The following is a 19,944-nucleotide window of genomic DNA, read 5'->3' as shown; positions in this document are numbered from 1 at the left end:
GAAAGAGAAAAAGCTGTTGTCCAGGATTTTCACTTTTTTTTCCTTCCTTCCTGCAGACGCCTTACTGGCAGACCTGGAATCCACCACCTCACATATCTCCAAGCGGCCAGTGTTTCTAACGGAGGAAACGCCGTACTCCTATCCAACTGGAAACCACACGTACCAGGAGATCGCTGTGCCGCCTCCAGTGCCCCCGCCGCCTTCCAGCGAGGCCCTAAATGGCACTGTGATCGACCCCTTGGACCAGTGGCAGCCCAACGTATCCAGATACGTCCACCAGCAGGTAAGTGAGCACGTGCCCATGGAGATGGGGAAGGTGCCTGCGTGTTTGGTTGCTGCAGTCCTCTCAGGGACACAGATGAGGGGAAGGAATAGCGAGACGTGAGGATGAGGTTGGATAGGCACAGAGTGGGGAAATGGGGGGAGGTGGAGGTTTTTAATAGAGCTAACCAGTCGGAACAAATGGCGAAGAAGAACTCAAAACCCATTGTCGTTTCAGCAGTGGTAGTGTGGTGACATTAGTGTTAGTCATCCGTCTTGCAGACTGGGGGTTTCCAGCTCAGATCTGCAACTCGTAGGCAAGTCCGAGGCAAGTGGGGAGCGGTTGTCCCTGGTGCAGCTCCTCTCCTGGAGGCTGGCTTGGCTGCGTAACAGACAATTGTTGTGCTGCTGGGCTTTCTCCTGCGGTGTGTGGGGTTGCGGCGCAGTGCGTGTACTTGTGTGGCGTTCTCTGTTTCTAACGCAAATCTCATTTCCGCAGCCTCAGTCCCAGTCGCCTATATACAGCTCTAGTACCAAAAGCTCCAGTGCCTCTGTTCCTAGGGACGGGCTCAGCTCTCCTTCTCCTCGTGCCAGTGAAGAGGAACACGTCTACAGGTATCTTGTCCCTGTTAAGAGAGAAGCCTGACTCACAGCTCGAGCTGCCTTCTGTAACTGGAAACAAACGCTCTGCTCCTTGTATATGTTCTGTTGCCCAGTGTTGGGTTTTGTTACCTTGTTTGTAAGGGGCTGCGTTACCTTTCGTACCTGCTTCAAGGGTTAATGTGGGCCTTTAGTTTGCTCAGCTGTAGGAGAGGTTAAGGATCCATCAGACAGGACTGGATCTGGATTGGGTTGAAGGATGCAATCCAGGGACAAGTGCCAAATCCAGCCCCAAAAGTTCTTGAGGAGGTGGGTGGCCTTTGAGTCGGTTGCCTCAGGGAACTCAGTTACCCGTCACCTGGCAGGATGCACGATGATTTGAATTTTCATGTAAATTTACATTTTCTAACAATGGCTTTAGAGCTTCCCTGTCACTACTACCGACTACTTACTGTTCTATACTCACAAAGACAGCTCAGAGGTTGGCGGGGCAGCCTCTATGGTAGGCCTGCACGTTCTGCTGACACGGGGCTGAGAGAGGAAGAGGCAGTCAGAACTTCGTCTCTGCTGGCCCCACGCAACGCGCTCTGTCCCCAGTGCCTTTTTACGGTGGCGTTTCACTGGTGTCATGCTCTAACCACGCCTAGCTCTTCCTACTGAGCAGAAAGTTGCTTGCAACCAGAACTGCTTTTGGATAGAACCAGGCGTAACCAGGGATGGCCCAACAGAGGCAGTAACTGCAGTTTTTCAGAGGGCTGCGTGCAATTAGTACAAAATGAAGATAATTAGAGCCCTGAATCCTTCTGTAAAAGGGCCTGGCATGGCCTGGTTCTGGTCTGAATTGCAGCTTGTGTGCTTGGGCCAGGATGCAGTACGCCCTCCTCAGACGGCATTTGTGGACTTTGTTTTCAGTCTGAAGAGAGATAAGAACTGCCTTTATGGAATTTCATAATTGTCGCTGGTGCAGTAGGTGTCAGAGTGATAAAGCCTGTCTTGTGTTAACTTTGAGCAGAATCTGGGAGTGTGCAGGAAACAGAAATTCCCTTTTTGGATTTGGACAGCATCTTTTTGATGCAATAAGAACCTCTAGAGCATTACGAGTTATTTGTCCGTTTGTAAAACTAGGAGAAAAGTATTTCCCTGCCATTGACGATGGGAAGACTTTTATTACAGTGTAGTTACTGTAAAAAACACTGCGTGAGTCCTCAGTTTTGCTTTGAAACAGCTTGCAATTGTGCGTAGCTAAGTGGGATCACCCTTACAGGATAAGCAGTAATTACAGCTAGTGCTTTATATATGCTTGTGCGTAGGTAAACTTTAAAGGCCCATGTTTAATGTGATGGAAAATGCTTTCAAATTACTTCCTTATAAATTGGTTACAATTCCCCAGATTAAAGGTTTGAGGACTTAAAAAGAGAGCTTGTGTGCTGCAAAAGGTTGCCATGTAACCTGCCGCTTTTGGCTTTTTGTTGCTAGCTTGAGATTTGTACTTTGCCTCTTCTCCAGTCTGTACTGGCCCTGCATCCCCTTGTTTCAGAGGAGTTATTTGCTGCTTGCTGTGATGTCAGCAGAAACAAGTAATTTTCCCGTATGCCAGCTAATGGTTCTGCTGCTGTTCTGTGCATCTTGGATCTGCAGACAGTTAACTCTTTGCTACAGGGCTGTGCAGCACGCGGTCCTGAAAATCCAAGCCCCTGTCTATCAGTGCTATTTCTTTGTAACTGACAAATGAAGATGTGGCTGAGCAAACTGGAGGTGTGGCTAAGCAGCAGCTCTGTTGATAGTCACTTCACAAAGCACACATCTTTCCCCACGGATCTAAAAGCCCCAGTTTGAAAATAATACAGTACACGTGTAAACTCTACCAACCTAATACAGATTTCCCTCCATTCTTCTGCTGTATCTTGAAGTAGAAGTTTTGTGCTTCCCTTTTATCTTTAGTTTCCCAAACAAGCAGAAGTCTGCAGAACCATCTCCCACGATGACCAGCACCTCTCTGGGCAGCAACCTCTCAGAACTGGACAGGCTTCTCCTGGAACTGAATGCTGTTCAACATAATCCCCCAAGTGGCTTCCCAGCAGGTAAGGAGTAGCAAGACGTTTGGTATTAGTAGATAGTTTGCTTCCCAAAGTAATAGCCTACTTTCTCCTTCCAACATCCCTTCTGAGGGAGATGCCCCCAGCCCTGATCAAAGACTCATTTAGCATGGATGGGACCTTTTGAGGTCCAGCATCATACTCAAACTCGGGCCAATTTTAAAGTTGGCTCTAACTGCACAGTTTCAAAGTTAGATTATGCTGCTCAAGTCCTTGTGCATTTAAGTTCTGAATATCCTCAAAGATGAAAATTCCACAAGGTTTCCGGGCAGCTCGTTGCTCCTCCCTCTGATCTGCATGTGTGTATGGATCTATGCGTCTGAACTACTCTTTTCTGCTCCTCCCTTCTAAAGACGAGGCCAGCAGAAGCCCATCACTGCCCGGCGTGACTGGACCTCACTATGTCATCCCAGAGAGCAGCAGCTCTGTGGGAGGGAAGGCTGCACCCCCTACAAAAGAAAAACCAAAGCGGAATGGCGGGCGTGGGATTGAGGATGTGCGTCCCAGTGTGGAGAGCCTGCTGGATGAGCTGGAGAGCTCAGTGCCAAGTCCAGTGTAAGTGGTGTTTTGGGGACTGCTGGCTTCCCTGGGGCTGGACGGGCTCTCGTGGGAGTAGTGAGGCAGGGGAGGGACAGATGCTGCGGGGCAGTGGCGGACAGAAGATGGGATTTGTCTGAAGGGTGGGAAATTCGACAGCCATATGAGGATGCTGGTGCTCTTCTATCTGCTGCATCTCTTCCTGGATGGAAAAAATAACGTGTCATGTAACTAGCAGCATGTTGAACTTGGATGTATAGCTGGTCACAAATACCCAAATGTCTGGTGAAAGAAATGTTTGGTTGTAATCCGTGCCTTCATGGCTGAGGTGTATGTGCGTCTACAGTTGTGTTAGACGTGGCAGAGAGAGGAGACCTGTTTCGTGTGGAGGTTGGATGTGGGGGGACGGCTGGCCAGGGTGGGCTGTGCTGATGAAACTTGCTGTGCTGTGCTTGTTTTAGGGGGACAGTGGGACTTTCAGTCGAGGAGGGCTCCCCCGTGCCTAAATGCATTCTTTTTTTCTTGTCAGCCCTGCAATCACTGTGAGCCAAGGTGAGGTGAGCAGCCCCCAGCGCGTCACTGCCAGCCAACAGCAGACCCGTATATCTGCTTCTTCAGCTACACGAGAACTGGATGAGCTGATGGCCTCCCTCTCCGACTTTAAGGTGCCCCATCTTCACAACTTATGCTTCATCTTGTCCCTCCCCATGTCCAGACTCTCTTGCCTGTTGGCCGTGTCTGCTGACCTTATTTGGTCTCCCAAATGGCCTCTTTACCTCTCATCCTTACTGGGAGAAAGTTCCTCTGGGGGTATTTGCACTTTGTGTGCTGCTGTAGGTTCTTGACTTCTATAAATTCTCATCACTGGCATGGGTAAGGCAGTTCTGGGGTCTGTTTTTCCTTCCATCCTGCAGTTCGTCTGTGTTTGGCAAAGATAATGAGCTCAGTTACTGCTCAGTGCAGGGTGAATTATTTTGCTGTGCTGCAACTTAACAAGAAGTAGGGGAGCATGGGACACCATCTGCTTATTGACAGAGACCAGGCTCTCCTGTCCTATGGGATGGCCCCCTCTGGAGTGCATTTTTACCCTGATGTGCTTTCCCTGAGGAGGGTGTGTTAGGGGCTTAAAGGCGTGTGGTATGAACACCGAAGCCCTTGCATCAAACAGCTGGAGGCTTCAAAGATTCCCATCTTGAAACAATGTCACTTGTTCAGCTCAAAGTAGGGTTAAAGACTGAGCTTCCTGGGGAGTGGAGGATGGCAAACAGTATTCAGAATTGTGTTTACAAGTCAACCAGTTGTATCGCAAAGGAACCGCTACCGGTGCTTCAGTCGTGAGTGGCACATAGAAAATCCCATAATAGGAGAAGCAGGGGAGTAACTTGCCTGTGGTCATCTTGATACATGAAGTTTTTGGCATATATCCTTGGATGACTTATAAACGCAGAGATTTCTTATTCATAGAGGTATGCTATTGTTCTGACGCTAGGTGATTAACTGTGGAGTTTGTTTTCATGCTATTTCGTTTACCCACAATCATAGCAAAAATGTTCTTGCTTTCTACTTTCAGCTGGTTTGCTTAGAGCCTTACTGAATTATTTGCTTGAATTTATTCTGAGGTGGAGAAGCAAATAGCTAACATATTCTGTATGTTGTCATTATTGGGTGTGCCTTTCTTACATGTACGTGTAAGTTTGCTTTGTAATCCTAAGCAAGTCCCTAACTCACAGGGATCTGCTGATGCTTGGTGTTTCTCACTTGTGCTGAACTCCATCTCCTCCTGCCATGAGTTTAGGTTTGAGGCAGACAGAGCTGAGCAACACTTTGTGAGAAGTAAACAGGACAGTCAAACACAGCTTTGCTGTGGTTATTTGTGGTGGTCGTTCTCTCTGTGCCACATTCGTGTGAGTACTTCCAAAGCGTGCTGTGGATTTCGTGGAGATCCCTACAATACCCGGAGTTTTGACCAAGCGTGTGAGCTCAGAACCCAGCAGTGAGCATGCATGCTCCATGGGACTTTACTTGCCCTGTACTTGCTGGGCTTTAATTCAGTCTGTGGTCTGTGACTCATGTACGCGATTTTGTGAGAATGAAGGAGTTACTCACTGTTTGCTCTGGACTTACTGTAGTTTGTATGTAGTCAACTGCAAACAAGGACACCTTCCTGTTGCTTTTTTCTCCATATTAGGTCCTGGGGTAGAGTGCAGGATATCCACAGCTATCTGTTCAATCTGTTCGCAAAATGGCACAACTGGGAGGCCGGAGAGTTTCCACCTGTGCTGCTGGCAGCATACCTTGCCTTGCTCCTTCTACACGCTGTGGGAGTGCCAGGGCCTCGTGCCCCTGCCGTTTTTATCAGGGCTCAGAAACAAGCTCAGGGTGTGGTTGTTGCCACAAGCCTTTTGCTCCTTGGTGAGCTCTTGGCAACTGGGAATACCCTTGCTCAGCATTGACTTTTTTTTTTTTTTTTCAAGATACAAAGAGGGGACGTTTCTGAGTGTGGGTGTTCAAATGCTTTGCAGTCTTGGGAAAAGGCCTGAGATTCTTTGTGTAACTCCATTAAAATTGCATGACAGTCTAGCTGCTTTCTGTAATGCTGCCCTCCTTCTTGGCTTAGTTTCTGGTTGGACTTTGAGAACAAACTGAAATGCAGCAAAATTTTAAGATTTGAGCTCTATAAACACAGCATTAGGATTTTTGGAAGGCGTTGAGCACATCTGTATATGAATATTCTTCCCCTAAAGCACCAACAACATGGTTTCTGTGATCACTTCCCTGTGTTAATATTGTCCATGGCTGCTTTTAACAGCTGCTCTCCTTCTTCCTGTTCTCCATGTTGCTTCATTTTCCTTTCAGTCCTTCTTGTTTGTTTTCACCTCCCGTATTTGTGCCAACTAGTGGTGTTAGCGTGTCTGTAAAAATGGACTTGTGGTCTGTTCCAGTGGCAGGATGGAAGGGAGAGAAGTGGAGTCTTTCCTAAAAGTGGAAGATGAAAGGCTGTTGTTCGAGTGCCAGACCTGCGTGGGGCTGCAAGAAATAGGACAGAAAAACCCAGTCCAGTATGCAATTAGCTGGAGCTGGTACAACTGCAAGTTCCAGCAGATGGGGGTGGGAGAGGTGGCAGCACTGATGTTTAATTTCCCTCACACCCCAGGGTAAAAGCTGCTGTAACAGACTGATATATTTTATCATCATTTTTCTCACTTTAATGAGTTGCTCATTCTCTTTGCTTACAGAATCCATTTGATTTTTGGTTATCTAGCTCATCAGCGGCCATGGAGATTACTTAATGCACTTGGTTTTTCAGCCTCTGCCATTCCTGTGTAATACGATGCCTGCTTGCTGCGTGGTGAGGTGCTTGCCTTTAGCTGTGAACTGCTGTGTGTGCAACCTTGCTCTGAATTTGGAGCTAGTATGTTTTTAATAGGCTGGAAATACTTGCTTTTGAGCAAAATGACAGTCTTGCTGTCAAAATGACCGGCTTTAATTTTAGAAAGTCTAGAAACTGAGTAAATATGAACCTTAGCATAAAAACTGGTTGCTTTTATGGGTACATCTGGGGGGTATAAATACAGGGAGGAGGGCAATATTGGCAAACTTGTTATTTTGACTGAGGAATGTACTTGCTAGTTCTTCTCATCTGGCCGTGCTCCTGAAATGAGGAGCAACCTGTGATGAATTGTGGTCCCCTACCACGTTCCAAGTGGTCTCCCTGTAGTGCTACTGCTGTGACTTCACAGATCTGTGCGCTTGCCATCTCCTGACCCCTTGGGATGGTAGCTGCTTAGGCCAGCTGAAGGGATACGTCTTTTCCACCTTCTGGCAGATTTTGTGCATGTTCTGGTTAATTTTAGCCTTCAATTCATGGCAAGTGTCCCAGAAAGGTAAGTAAAGACTGAGATACTGTGCACTGGCTTAGAAAGTTGTGTGCCCTGCTATGTGAGAACGTGAGCATCTAACTTCTTAAAGCTTCTTTGGAAAGCATGGCGAAGAATCAGAGCAGCTCTTGATAGCTGTCGGATGTGGGAATCCTTAGGCTAGGTTTTTAAAACTGGCAGGACAGCGTTGGCCTGAAGTTGGCCTGGCTAACCCGCTGTTCTGATTGCCTTTCTTTAAGGAAAGGGAGAAATGCCAACTTGTCTCCTAGAGCTCAGCCAGGAGCCACTGGAAACAGGGAAAGGAGGATCCGTGATCTTTTTTTTTTTAAAAAAACACCCTCTAGTCAAGGAGAACCAAAAACTTGGTATCAGTCACTCTTGTTAGAGTGTATTTTGGATTAAAATTAATACTGATTTTGTTACAATGTAAATGTGGAGATGGCTAGATTAGCCTGTTCCCCTTAGGCCACAATCAAAGCAGAGTTTACAAGGGCATAGAGCGACTGCCAGGCTTGTTGAGATTCAGCGTGTGTCACGTCCAAGGTGAGATTAATGATGTGGGAAGAACAAAGCCCATGTCATCTGTTCTTGCTGTGCTTGCCCCGAAGCTTTGTTTTCATTGCCATGAACGTAACCAACTGCAGCACGCTGTTAGTGTATCAAGAAAAAGAATGTCAGGGTTTGTTCTGTTCATTGATTGCTTTTTTCAGCTTCGAAATGTAAAGTCTACATGGCTGGCTGTGAGTAAGTTGCTAATGTGACCTTTACTCACAGTCCAGACATTCCTGGGTTTGTTGCTGGCTTCCCGGCAGCTGTCGCGTGCCCCTGTCACAGCTGTAGGTGAACACGAGGTGTTGCTTAGGAGGGCAGCATAGAAAAAGGATCTTGATGGATGTAGAGCTTCGTATCCTGTGATCTCATGCAAAGATCAGCACGCTGTCACATTAGTTCTGCTCTTTGATATTTCGTTCTCTGATGTAAGACCCTGGATCGACATGGCTCCTTGATTTGGAGGTCACAGTTGTTACAATGCTGTATACCATGCTTCTTTTTTTCCCCTTTCTTCTATGTTTTCTCCTTGTTCCTTCTGTCTCCTTTCTTGCAGACTAGTTCCACTATCTCTCTGATTTCTGAGCCCTCCCCAGAACTGGTTCCCAACTCAGCAGATGCAGACTCCAGCTACTCTCATCACAGCTTAACAGTGCTTTCCTCTTCCAAACGCCCTTCTCCGAGTCACAGCGGGGACTTGGCAGCACCAACATCTGCCCCCTCAGCAGTCCTCCACGCTGGGGAAGGCAGTCACGTTGTAGCTCTGCCTGCTTCAGGGCATTCTGCTGCTCCTCCACACATGCCTTCTTTGCCACAAATGGTCCCCGTGCCCCCTCCGCGCGTCTCTTCTGCTGCTCGTGGGGAGCAGTTGACCTCTGCAGGCTTGGTTAGGCTGAGCAGAAAGCCTGACTCTTCTAGAAAGGCTTCCCAGGCCGTGCCAGCTTCCAGCGTGGAGCTTCTGTGTAGGTCTGCTGAGGTGGAGGCACAAGGCCTGGAGTTGGCAAAAGCGAGTGAGAAAAAGGAGCAGAGAACAGACCCCAAAATCTCAAGTGTCCCAATTTCAAATACTGGAATAAATGGTCAAGGGAACGGGCAGATAGCTAAAGACCCGGGCCAGCAGGGAGCATTCAGGGATAATTCAGCCCTTCCTTCTCAGGGCAGAAGTGTGGAAACAGCTTTAGATGAGCTCTGGGCTCTGGAGCTGGCTGAGCATCTGCCAGAAGTACACGCAAAGCATGAGAAGGTTTTGAGTCCTGTGTGTGAACCTTCTGTCACGGCCCTGGATCGGCAGGATGTCTTCCCAGACACTAAAAAACAGTTGGGATTCGTTGTGGAGCAAGGACAGGAGCTAAAAGCTGAAGTACCACGTGAAATCCAAGTAGATGGCTGTCCTGATCTGGGCCAGAAGAGGCAGAGCAGAGGGAGAACTCCTAGGAAGGCAGGTGCTGCTAACATGACCAAAGCCAGAGGAGAGCAGGAAAACGAGCAGTTCACAAGCTCTGCAGTTGCTCCCCAACCTCCTGAAAACATTTGGAAAGCCGAATGGGATCAGCTGCACGTCTCCAAACCACCCATTGAGAGGATCTCTGCGTCAGGCCAGGCAGGCACCGCACGAATGCAGGAGCAGGATGAGTCCAGGCGTGACCTGACAGCTCATTAACGTTTGTGTGTGATGTGAGAGCGCCTGGGCTCGCCCGCACTAACAGCATGCAGTGCCGAGCAGCGTTACTGACAGCTGCATGTCACGGGCGTGTCGAGTCCCCTGCTCTGTCCTGTGGCCTCCTCTGCACGTCGGTCAGCAGGACGGAGCATGGCAGGCTGTAGGGACTGCCCTGTGAAGGGGAGTTTTATTCCCCAACTGGAATAAGGCAAATGGCCTCTGAAAAGCTGAAGGGCTGTTTCATGCCTCCGGAGGATGTTCCCGACTTGGGATGGCAGCTCCTCCACTCTGCTGAGCCTTTTTGGGTCTTGTTGCTAGACCTGTCGGTGTTCCTTCCAGCCCTGGAAGTACGCTTTGTGCACCAGCCTTCTCTGACCAAGAGTCTTCTCCCTGTAAAGGGCAGACACAGAGAGGCTGCCGTGTGTCCTTGCGATGCCGAGGTTTCTTTAATGCTCGGCGGAGCGGTCGTGCTGCACCTCCTATCTTGGCTTCCTGCTGGGTAATCTTTCCCTTCCTTTTCTAGATAGTTATTTTTGGCTGCAGTGATTATCCTTACGGGGTTTTTCCTTGCACTGAGTCACTGTTCTGGGCTGTGCCAAAAGGAGTTTTGGCATTGTGGAATAAATGTCATCACTCTTCCTGCTCTGCTCACGGTTGTCACTAATAGCCTGAGTTTGTGCTGTTGCATCTTGAGGCTTGCCCTTACCTTGCTCTTCTCTGCTGATACTGTTACCTTTGTCATTTAGATTAAGTCTTTAATCAAGAGGACAAAAGAGACCTCGAATGTACATCCAGTGAATCGGGACCTCTCTCCAAGGCGTAAGCTAGGTCCTGCGATATTTCACAAGTCAGAGTCCCAGGATCACTTGATTGAAGAGCTGCAGGACAGACTGGGCATCGCCAAGCAGGAGGAACAGGAGGAGTGGAAAAGCCAGGATGACTGGCTGACAGAGGGGGTCGTTATCACTGCCACACCCCAGGGAGAAGAGCAGAATGGTGGACAGCAAGTAGAGAAGGTAGAAAGGAGGGGCATGTCTTGGGAAATTCCAGCATGTCCCTCTGTCCAGCATTGCGTGGAGGTGCAGATTCAGTCTGAGTGTCCTAAGCAAGACAAAATGAAGAACTAGCTCTTTCTGCTCACCCTTGCCTGACCTGAAAAGGGAACTGGCTCTCGGGTCCTAGTTCTCCCTGTTTAAGAATTGGATTAGTATCTGAGGGCCCCGGTAGTGGAATCTGTTTGGGTCTGCTGCTGTCGCATATCAAATATCCACGTGGGGATTATTTGAGAGCCATGCTGAGAGGCCTGGCATGGAGGCAAGCTTTGCTTTCTGCCTCTGCAGGAAGTTCTGGGTGGAAGATGGTGCTCCTCCTCAGAGCGACGCAGAGAAACAAGTTTTCTAGTTCCTTGTCCCTTGCTTTTTTGCTGCTTTTTCCCCTTAGATAAAGAAGGTAAAAAGCAGCAGCCTCTGTTCTTACCCACTTGTGCGTGGCTGTGGCAGTGAGGCTGATGTCCTGTTTGTGCTTGGGTGCGCACCCAAGGAGGTTCAGAAAAGGAAGGGGGAGAGCACTGGGCGGTAAAGACTGGGTTATCATCTGGTCTGTGCTCCCAGCCTTCCTGGTGCAGGAGGTGCTTGTTGGTTCCTCTTTGGATTTATTCACTCTTCTTCTTCCTCCATGTCTTTCTAGGTGGTTTTCCCTCCAGAGTCCCCGCACCCCCCAAGGAGGACGGTCTCTGTTTCAGCCTCTCCCCCGCTCCAGCCTTCCAAAGAAGCTGCAAAGACAGCCCCTGCTAACGCTGCTCCCCCTCGTGTCCCTGGCCCCGTACCTCTCCTCCCTCTCCCACCTCAGCCTTCCCACCCACCGTCTACCTCAGCTCCTCGTCCAGTCTCCTCCTCCTCCTTCAGCTTGGCTCCCCAGCCTCTCTTCCAGTGGGAGACTTCTGCTGCTGATTATCATGAGCTTTCTGTTGGGGGCACCCCTCCTTCTGAAGATCCTGGGCACTCCTCTCCCCAGCCTTGGACCCCTAGCACCAAGACAGTTGTTTCTGTTGGCTGTCAGACTGAAGATGAGGCTTTCTTCCCACAGATGCAGGCAGGCTTGTCTTTTCTGTTTATTTTCTTTTTCTTTTTAGCAGAATCTTGTCCAGTCTAACCACTGCTCCCAGCTTGGTAGCTCAGTAGATGTTCAGGCAAAGGCTGGTGCTGGACCGTGTGGCAGGAGAGCAGAGCCGTCGGTAATAACAAATCAATCCCAGCAGTGCCTGTCTGGCACTGCGAAGTGCACGTCTGTGCAGTAATCGCTGGGGTGCGTGTGCTTCCTGCCTGCCCTTTGTACAGCAGGGATCACATTGGCTGTATTTTCCTCTGACGTGAAAAAGGTGGCTCTGAAACTAAGGCTCAGCTCCCTCTGCCAGAATTGTCCTTGAAGTAGGGAGAGGGATGAAAAAAGACACCAGAATCTCAGCCCTTCCTGTGGTGGTCCGTGTGGCTAGCTGCCCCCAGTGCGAGTGGGTTTGGGGAGGAGGTGGTGTGATCAAGGGCTGTGCTCTGCACCCCCCCTAGGGAAGCGCTGCGGCTCCAGGACGCTGGGAAGTCTTAATTACATGTGAGCAGCGCAGCGGTGTGCCGTGGGGTTTGTACAGGTCTGAGCCGTGAGCAAGCCTCTTCATCGTGACCTGTTGTGCTTTGCAGGTGACCTCTGCTCCTCCCCTCGTCGGCAGTGCCAGTCTGCTGGCTGCTCCAGCACCCCTGGGCCCCCCCAGCCCCGAGAAGGCAGGACCTCCTTTCTCTTTGCATGGCGTGCCCTTCCGGGGGGTGCACGTGCAGCTCCCAGCGTGGGGAAAGTAGCTTTTTGTAGAGCGTGGCGTGTTGCTTCTCGAGCTCTTAGCTGGATATGAGTGGTGGCAGGTCTCATGGGTGCAGGGCGGGAATTTGAAGGGCCTCTGCTTGACGGATTTGTGTGGTGCTGTGCTGGGTGTCCCCTTACACAGCAGGCACTGGAAACAGGAGGTGGAGGCAAGCCTTCCTCAGTGGGGACTCGTCTGTGAGCTGGATCCCCAGGCCAGGTAGATGCTGTGGTGTCCCCAGGTCATTGTGCCTGCACTGGGGTCACCTGTGGCTTCTGGAGCACCCCAGGTGAGGGTGTTGCTCCGCGTTGAATTCATCTCCTATCTCTCCAGGTGGCATTTATCACTGGTCTCTGCGCCTGCCCTGCCTGGTGGCCACAAGCCCCCTGGCTAGTGAGGGAGGGAGGATGTGATCCTGCTCCGCCCAGCCCTTTTCCTCCCGCTGTGCCGTGCAGGAAGCCCTGGCTTTGCCCCAGGACTCTGGCCTGGTGTTGTGCAGGGGCCTGTGTCTGTCTCCTGGGGAAGTCTCCCTGGGGTGCTGAGCTGTGGGGCAGTCGCCGTAACCGCTCGGCAGCCGGCAGCGGCTGGAGGCGGAGGGCTGCGGGCACTGGGGCTGGGCTCTGCTGCTGGGGGCCGCGGGGGTGGCTGGGAGGGGACAGCTGTGTGTTAGGCTCCACCAGGAAGCTAAAATTAACGTATGGCCTGAGAAATTTTGTACAAACAAGTGGAAAACAGGGTTGGCCGCTGGGTAAACTGGCTGACTGCAAGTGGGAGCAGGACGAGGAACAGAGCTCCTCCTGGGGCTGGAGGGGGTGGTTCTGCCAAGCTCTGCCAAGGCTCTGAGGTGCTTCAGCATGTCCTGCCCCCCCCGGCTGCGATGGCAGCAGGCTGGGGGGGTGTTTGCAGGCACAGATTTTGTGTCTGTGTTTAATCTGTCCTCTTAGTAGGAGAAAACATGCTCCAGACCGACATCTCAGGGCGGGATTTCTTTTGGGTCTCTCTAACCCTGGCAGTAGGTATCGCAGTGCGGGGTCAGCTGAGATAATCTCTACCTCGTTGTTGCAGTTTGCCTGCAAAGGGGGCTTTGGTGTCCCAAGAGCACACATACTTTGTTCCCAAGTTATGAACCTAAGTAAAACTTCTCCCCCTGGCCTTCTTTGGGAAGCCTTTGTGAGCTGCTTGTGCTGTGAGCTCCAGAACCTGCCTCTGAGACAAGTACCGCGATCCCCTTCCCCGGCACCCCGCGTGCGTTTCCAACAGACGTGGCAGTGTTTCCTCCGCAGTCTGCTGCCGTGGAGGCACTGCCCTCTCTGTAGGTAAACACCAGGCAACTCCGACTGTTTCCTTCCTGCTTCCACTTGCTCAGCTTAGGCGTGGGATGAGAGCCACCTGATGGGGCGAGGGAGACTCGGCAAGGAGCGGTGCGGACGGAGGGAGGGAAGAGCGAAGGTGCTTTGGCTGAAAGGGAGGTGGAGCATGGAGAGGAGAGGGGTCTCTGTCGGAGAGGACGACAGCGAGCAGCAGCGTAGGAGCAGAGAGAGGTCAAGGGGAAGAGGCCCTCGGCTGGCGTCTCTGCTTTGTCAGCTGGCCAGGAGCTGATGAGGTGAAGGGAGATTTTTGGCAGAGGCTTAGAGAGCGCTGTACCGACTGGTTGGGGTCTGCTAGTAACTTCTGCTCTGTGCGGCAAAGGAAAGGCAGATCCTTAGTTCGCAGCTCAGCTGTTACACATCCCAGAGTCTCTGCATGGGCAGAATTTGTGTGTACTTGATCCTGGCTCTCACCAGCTTCTGTGGCTGTCTCCTAGCAATCTCCTGTCTCTGCAGAAGAGCCGCTGGCAGCGACAGCAGCCCTTTTCCTGGTCAGGGCAGCACCGCTTGCCTTACAGCCTCTGTTTTCTCTTCCCTGCAGTTCATGGCGCAGGGGAAAGCCGGCAGCAGCTCCCCGCCGTCCACAACCCCCAAACCTGGCAGCCAGCTGGACACCATGCTGGGAAGTCTCCAGTCCGACCTGAACAAGCTGGGAGTAGCTACGGTTGCCAAGGGCGTCTGTGGAGCCTGCAAGAAGCCGATCGCTGGGCAGGTGGGTCGAAGGTGCCACCCCGGTGCTGAAGCTTGGGCTGCAGCTGGGCGTAACGGGGAGGGCTTTTTCGTGAGGCTGAAGAGACTGGAGATGCTGGAGAAACTGAAGTACTCTATTTATCCACTGGCTAGGTACGCTGTAAGCTCCTCCAGTGACCTCTACCCTGCCCTTGAGGGACTGCCCTCTCCTGAGATGATAGGTAATTCAGTTTTCATGCTACCCCAGTCCAGGGCTCACTTGAGTAGTAGATCTTGTCATTCTTGCTGACCTCCAGCTGGTAACTTGTCATGTGGTCGAGGGGAGAGCGAGACAGAGTTGTCCTTCATAAGCTGTCTTCCCAACAGGTAGTTACAGCCATGGGGAAGACCTGGCACCCTGAGCACTTCGTCTGCACCCACTGCCAGGAGGAGATCGGCTCACGGAACTTCTTTGAGCGGGATGGGCAGCCCTACTGCGAGAAGGACTATCACAACCTCTTCTCTCCTCGCTGCTACTACTGCAACGGGCCGATCCTCGATGTGAGTTCTGGGGGGTTATGAGCCCTGACACGAGGTGCCGCAGGCCTCGGTGTTTAAAAACTCCACCCATGCGTCCTGGGTGAAAGATGTTGTCTGGGGACTTCGATTTTTCCTTTGCACTGGCTCTGAAAGGGAAACAACTTGACCCAGTCCAGTTCTTAATGAACTTAATTAATGAGACGGGTTAGTCCCTCTTGCCTTCACTGAGGCTGTAATCCCTCAGAACGTGGCTCTGTCATTCTGGTAACGATTCCCCAGCTCCTGCTTGTTGGTAGCCTGTAGTAAGAGGCACCAGTGTGCTAGTCCTGAGAGCTGGACGGGGCCCTGTGTAAGGGAGGAAGCTGTGTGTAAGATCCTTTTAGGGTAAAAGTGTGCTGTGGGGAAAGCCTGAATGAGCCAGAGTCAGGAGAACTGACTCAGCTCTGTAAAGGACAGTCTATTTTAATGCACGCAGTTGTCAGCACCAACATTGTGTTCTTCCACCCAGTGCCCCCTTGTTCACCTCCAAGCTGAACCCATGATTAACATGATTGTACTTTGTTTCTTCTGAACAGAAAGTGGTGACGGCTTTGGACAGAACATGGCACCCTGAACACTTCTTTTGTGCCCAGTGTGGAGCTTTCTTTGGACCTGAAGGTATTACTGGTTTATGCAAGGGGAAAACAATCTCTTCCCTGAGCTGCAGACAAGTGTGTAAGGCAGAGCTGCTACTAGGGGCCAGCCTGAGAGATGACGGGAACTGCTGAAGGCAGAAGTTCCAAGGGAAATAGCTGTTTATGCACAAAGGATACCACCAGGAATTTTTTCTCTCTCTCAGTCTCTGGAGAGGAAAAATATGCATGTGCATGTGTGCGCATGGGACAGGAAGGGCAGCAGAATGAGGAACAGCTGCCTGCTGTGCGTGAGGGGACGGGAAGGATGATCCTACCCGCGCTGGTTTCTCCAGAGCTTGGCTGGCCATAGGTGAAGGTCAGGAGCTGATGCTCTTTGTTCTGCTTTGGCAGGGTTTCATGAGAAGGACGGCAAAGCCTACTGCCGCAAGGACTACTTTGACATGTTTGCTCCCAAGTGTGGAGGCTGTGCCCGGGCTATCCTGGAAAACTACATTTCTGCCTTGAACACCCTGTGGCACCCTGAATGTTTTGTCTGTCGGGTAAGAAACCCAAGGTCCTTTGGGGCTGCTCTACGACCCCTGTCATTTCCACCCTGCGGGCCTCTGGTCCCTTATCAAGCAAAATGCGTCTGTGGGGTCATGAAGGACAGCCAGATAAAAACACATCAACACCAAGCACCTTCTTGTTCCTTTCCCGGTTTACATGAAACTTTCTAGCTGCTTTGCTCTTTCTGTTCCTGCAGTTATGGGCTTCTGCAGCAGCTCACAGATAAACAGAGGCATTTTCTGTGGCCTTTAAACAATTATAAGCTAAGCTTCTCTCTGAGCACTTGCCTCAGCAATCAGATTTTGAGGCTCTTCCTCCCATGCTCCATCTGACAATGTAAACTAATGAGACTGACCTTGTTCAGGCAAGGCAGTGAAGTAGCAGCAGGCTCCATGCAGCAGGCATAATAAACAGGAATACTGCAGATTAAATGCTTGGCGCTCTTTCAAAGTGCCTTGTGAATATTAACTCTTACAGGCCCCAAGAGATGAGCAAATACAAGCCAGGCTTTCCTACAGTGGGAAAGAAAGGCAGAGACCAGACTGAGCAGCAGAATCGCGAGCTGCAGGTTCGTGGTGTGACTGTGACCCAGCGTGGAGCCGCTGGTGGCCCTGCACGCTGGATGCTGTGCACACAGGTCCGGCTGCGTGTGATCCCACGTGATCCAGGGGATGAGGAAGGTGCCTGGGCTGAGCAGCACCAGGGTTACGGAGATCTGGCTTCAGTGGGCCTTCCTGCTGCCACGTTCAGTCCACGCGGCAGGATGTTCATCTCCCCTCCCGGGCCATCGCCTCAGTTCACTGCTTGCACGAGGAGGGGAATCTCCCCGGCCTTGCAGGGAGGATGGGGGCTTCTGCCGCAGGTTCTGCTGTCACGTTCTCAGCTGCCTGGTACTGAGGGCGATGACGAGTGCTGGACTCCAACAGGCACATGGCAGGTGTGTCCTCGTCTATGCAAAATCATTAGCACTGTGGAAAAAAACAAGGGTTTCTCCCAGTAGGGATGCGTGTGTGCCTGGTGGAGGTATTCCAGGGTGGAATCCAAATCCTACACAAAGCGTACCTCCGTCATGCCAGCCATTCCAGAGAGCACTTGTAAGTAGGAATTGTGCCTTGTTTTCCCAGCTGGACCTAGTGCCACGTTCGTTAGGTTTTGCTGTAGGAAAGCCTTTGTTGGTCCCTGCCTTCCGCCTCCTATTGTGGGGAAGCCAGAGTGAGATTAGGAGAAAAGGGGAAGGTGCTCTACTCTGTTTCCTGTCTTGAGGGAAGGAGCAGCATTCTTCGTCCTGGCTGAACGCATCTGGTAACTCCTATTTTCTTTGTGTGAGAGAAGCCAGCTGGAAAGGGCCGTGGTTATTTCCCTTCCTTCTGGCTCTGTCCGTCAGCCTTTCCTTGGAAACTCTTCTTGATGGACAGACTTCGGTTCTGTGGACAGCAGGATGATGTTGAGAGCTCGTGCCACGGAGTGGAGGAGATTTGTGGAGCCTCCCACATCCCCGGCTTGTTACTGACTCTGTCCCCTTGTGCTTTCTCCCCCTGCAGGAATGTTTCACACCATTCATCAACGGCAGCTTCTTCGAGCACGACGGGCAGCCCTACTGCGAGGTGCATTACCACGAGCGTCGCGGCTCGCTGTGCTCTGGGTGCCAGAAGCCTATCACAGGACGCTGCATCACTGCAATGGGCAAGAAATTTCACCCTGAACACTTTGTCTGTGCCTTCTGCCTCAAGCAGCTCAACAAAGGAACCTTCAAAGAACAGAACGACAAGCCCTACTGTCAGAACTGCTTTCTCAAACTCTTCTGTTAGAGGCGTCCTAGCTGGGAGCTAAGCATCTTTCTGCCTCCCCCCGGGCAGTTCTGTCTCTCTGAACGTTACTGTGATTTCGAAACCTTCCCAGGCAGGGGAGAGGGCGGGTGGGGGGTGGGTGGTAGTGCTTGCTGCTGCTGCCAGGAGGCAGCAGCTCCAGAGACGGACCATTAAACTGGAAATGCCCTTGCTGTGTCTCAGCAGAGAGAGGCGAGTCCCCTGGTCCCTGTGTGCGGCTGGGTGTGACTGACAGCTGAGCTTAGCCCGAGGGCTCCACCAGGGAGCTTCTCCTCAGCCCCCTCCCGGCAGCAGGAGCCTTAGCCAGTACGTTTCAGCGCGTGTCAGCGCTCTGAGCACACCCTGACACTGGCGGGCAACGCAGCCCTCTGTCCTGACACCTCTCTGAGGCTCCTGAGCGCAGCCCGAGCGGTAGCACGGCGAGGGCACCCCGCGAGCTCAGCACCACCCTGCCTCCGCTCCCTGGGGCCGCGGGCACGCCTGGCTTACCAGGAGCCTCAGCACAGGCAGCCAGGACCCTGCAAGGGTCTCTCCAGTTCCATTACACTGTAAGGAGTTGATACCACTTTTTTTTTGTTGTTTGTTTGAAGAGGAATCAAGGTATTACTGTGTTTTTTTTTTTTTTTTCTTTTCCCCTAGTTTGTTATTCCCTGCCCTCTCCAAGCCCTGACCATCCCTCCGTGCCGCTGAGCGCCCCTAGGGTGACGTGCGGGGCCAGGCACCTCCCTCAGCACCCACTCCCCTCGCCTGCTGCTCCCAGGAGAGAGGCAGTGGTGGCATCGTCCCTTCTTTAGGAGCAGGGAGGTTAGGGACAGCCTTCATCACCCATCCCCGTCACGAGTGCCTGTGGTGTGCGTGCGTTTATCTGGCCCGAAGCTCTCCCACCTACCAGGCCCTGCGCTTGTCGCAAGGTCGGGGAGAAGCGGAGGGGTTTAAGAAGCCAGGGAAAAAAAAAAAATCCACCCTTTGTATGCTTTCTCCTTCCTCTCTTTGCTAACGAGACCTGTCAGCCCTCGGTATTTCCTTTCTGCGCTCCTGTTAAACGTGTTCCACGGAGAGATGCTAGAGCAATAACCTTTTGTACTGCCTGTTACCGGCATAACAAGTCCCCGGGGTCGGGTGTGTGAGGCACACTTGGTTTTACTATCGAAATGAATACTGTATCCTGCCTTTGATAAGATTTCTACACTGATTTTGAATTCATATCTAATTTGCTTTTAATCCTCTTATACGAAAATTGGTTTTGAAGTGATTTTAAGAAAGCGCCTTTATATCTCGAGCTGTGCTGTTCCAGGCAGCGTGCCCGCGGGGCTGCCCGCCTGCCTTTGTAACCTCGACGCTGTGTTAAACCGACCTGCCCTCGCCTGCTTCTTTCTGGGGGGGGGGCGGGCTGCGGCCGGGGGCAGGGACCATCACCTTTATTTTGTTTTTGTTTTGTTTTTGTTTCGTTTTTGTTTCGTTTTTATTTTGTTTTTGTTTCGTTTTTCATTTTATTTCATTTTTTCATTTTATTTCATTTTATTTCATTTTATTTCATTTTATTTCATTTTATTTCATTTTTTCATTTTATTTCATTTTTTCATTTTTTTTCATTTTATTTCATTTTTTCATTTTATTTCATTTTATTTCATTTTATTTCTTTTTTTCATTTTTTTCATTTTATTTCATTTTTTCATTTTATTTCATTTTTTCATTTTATTTTGTTTTATTTCATTTTATTTCGTTTTATTTCATTTTATTTCGTTTTATTTCATTTTATTTCTTTTTTTCATTTTATTTCATTTTTTCATTTTATTTCATTTTATTTCTTTTTTTCATTTTATTTCTTTTTTTCATTTTATTTCTTTTTTTCATTTTTCATTTTATTTCATTTTTTCATTTTATTTCATTTTATTTCTTTTTTTCATTTTATTTCTTTTTTTCATTTTATTTCTT

The 19,944-nt window shown here is 50.6% G+C and overlaps 1 protein-coding gene across 13 annotated transcripts in view; it reads left to right on the top strand.

Moving 5' to 3' along the window:
- The window catches only part of PXN (paxillin), a 48,854-nt gene extending 29,492 nt beyond the window's left edge, over window positions 1–19,362 (top strand). For all 13 annotated transcript variants that reach the window (XM_035556675.1, XM_035556679.2, XM_035556680.2 and 10 more), the window contains 10 exons: window positions 57–283; window positions 761–876; window positions 2,803–2,942; window positions 3,311–3,512; window positions 4,024–4,159; window positions 14,335–14,505; window positions 14,850–15,023; window positions 15,578–15,659; window positions 16,028–16,176; window positions 17,725–19,362. In XM_035556675.1, the coding sequence (XP_035412568.1) occupies window positions 57–283; window positions 761–876; window positions 2,803–2,942; window positions 3,311–3,512; window positions 4,024–4,159; window positions 14,335–14,505; window positions 14,850–15,023; window positions 15,578–15,659; window positions 16,028–16,176; window positions 17,725–17,991 (1,664 nt within the window). In that variant the 3' untranslated portion in view covers window positions 17,992–19,362. The remainder of the gene's footprint in view (window positions 1–56; window positions 284–760; window positions 877–2,802; window positions 2,943–3,310; window positions 3,513–4,023; window positions 4,160–14,334; window positions 14,506–14,849; window positions 15,024–15,577; window positions 15,660–16,027; window positions 16,177–17,724) is intronic.
- The last annotated feature ends 582 nt before the right edge of the window (window positions 19,363–19,944 follow it).

The sequence above is a fragment of the Cygnus atratus genome, chromosome 17, assembly GCF_013377495.2.
Source record: "Cygnus atratus isolate AKBS03 ecotype Queensland, Australia chromosome 17, CAtr_DNAZoo_HiC_assembly, whole genome shotgun sequence".
In the NCBI taxonomy this organism is placed as follows: Eukaryota; Metazoa; Chordata; class Aves; order Anseriformes; family Anatidae; genus Cygnus; species Cygnus atratus.
Note: the sequence above shows the minus strand (reverse complement) of the source record. Positions and strands in the feature narration are given on the sequence as shown.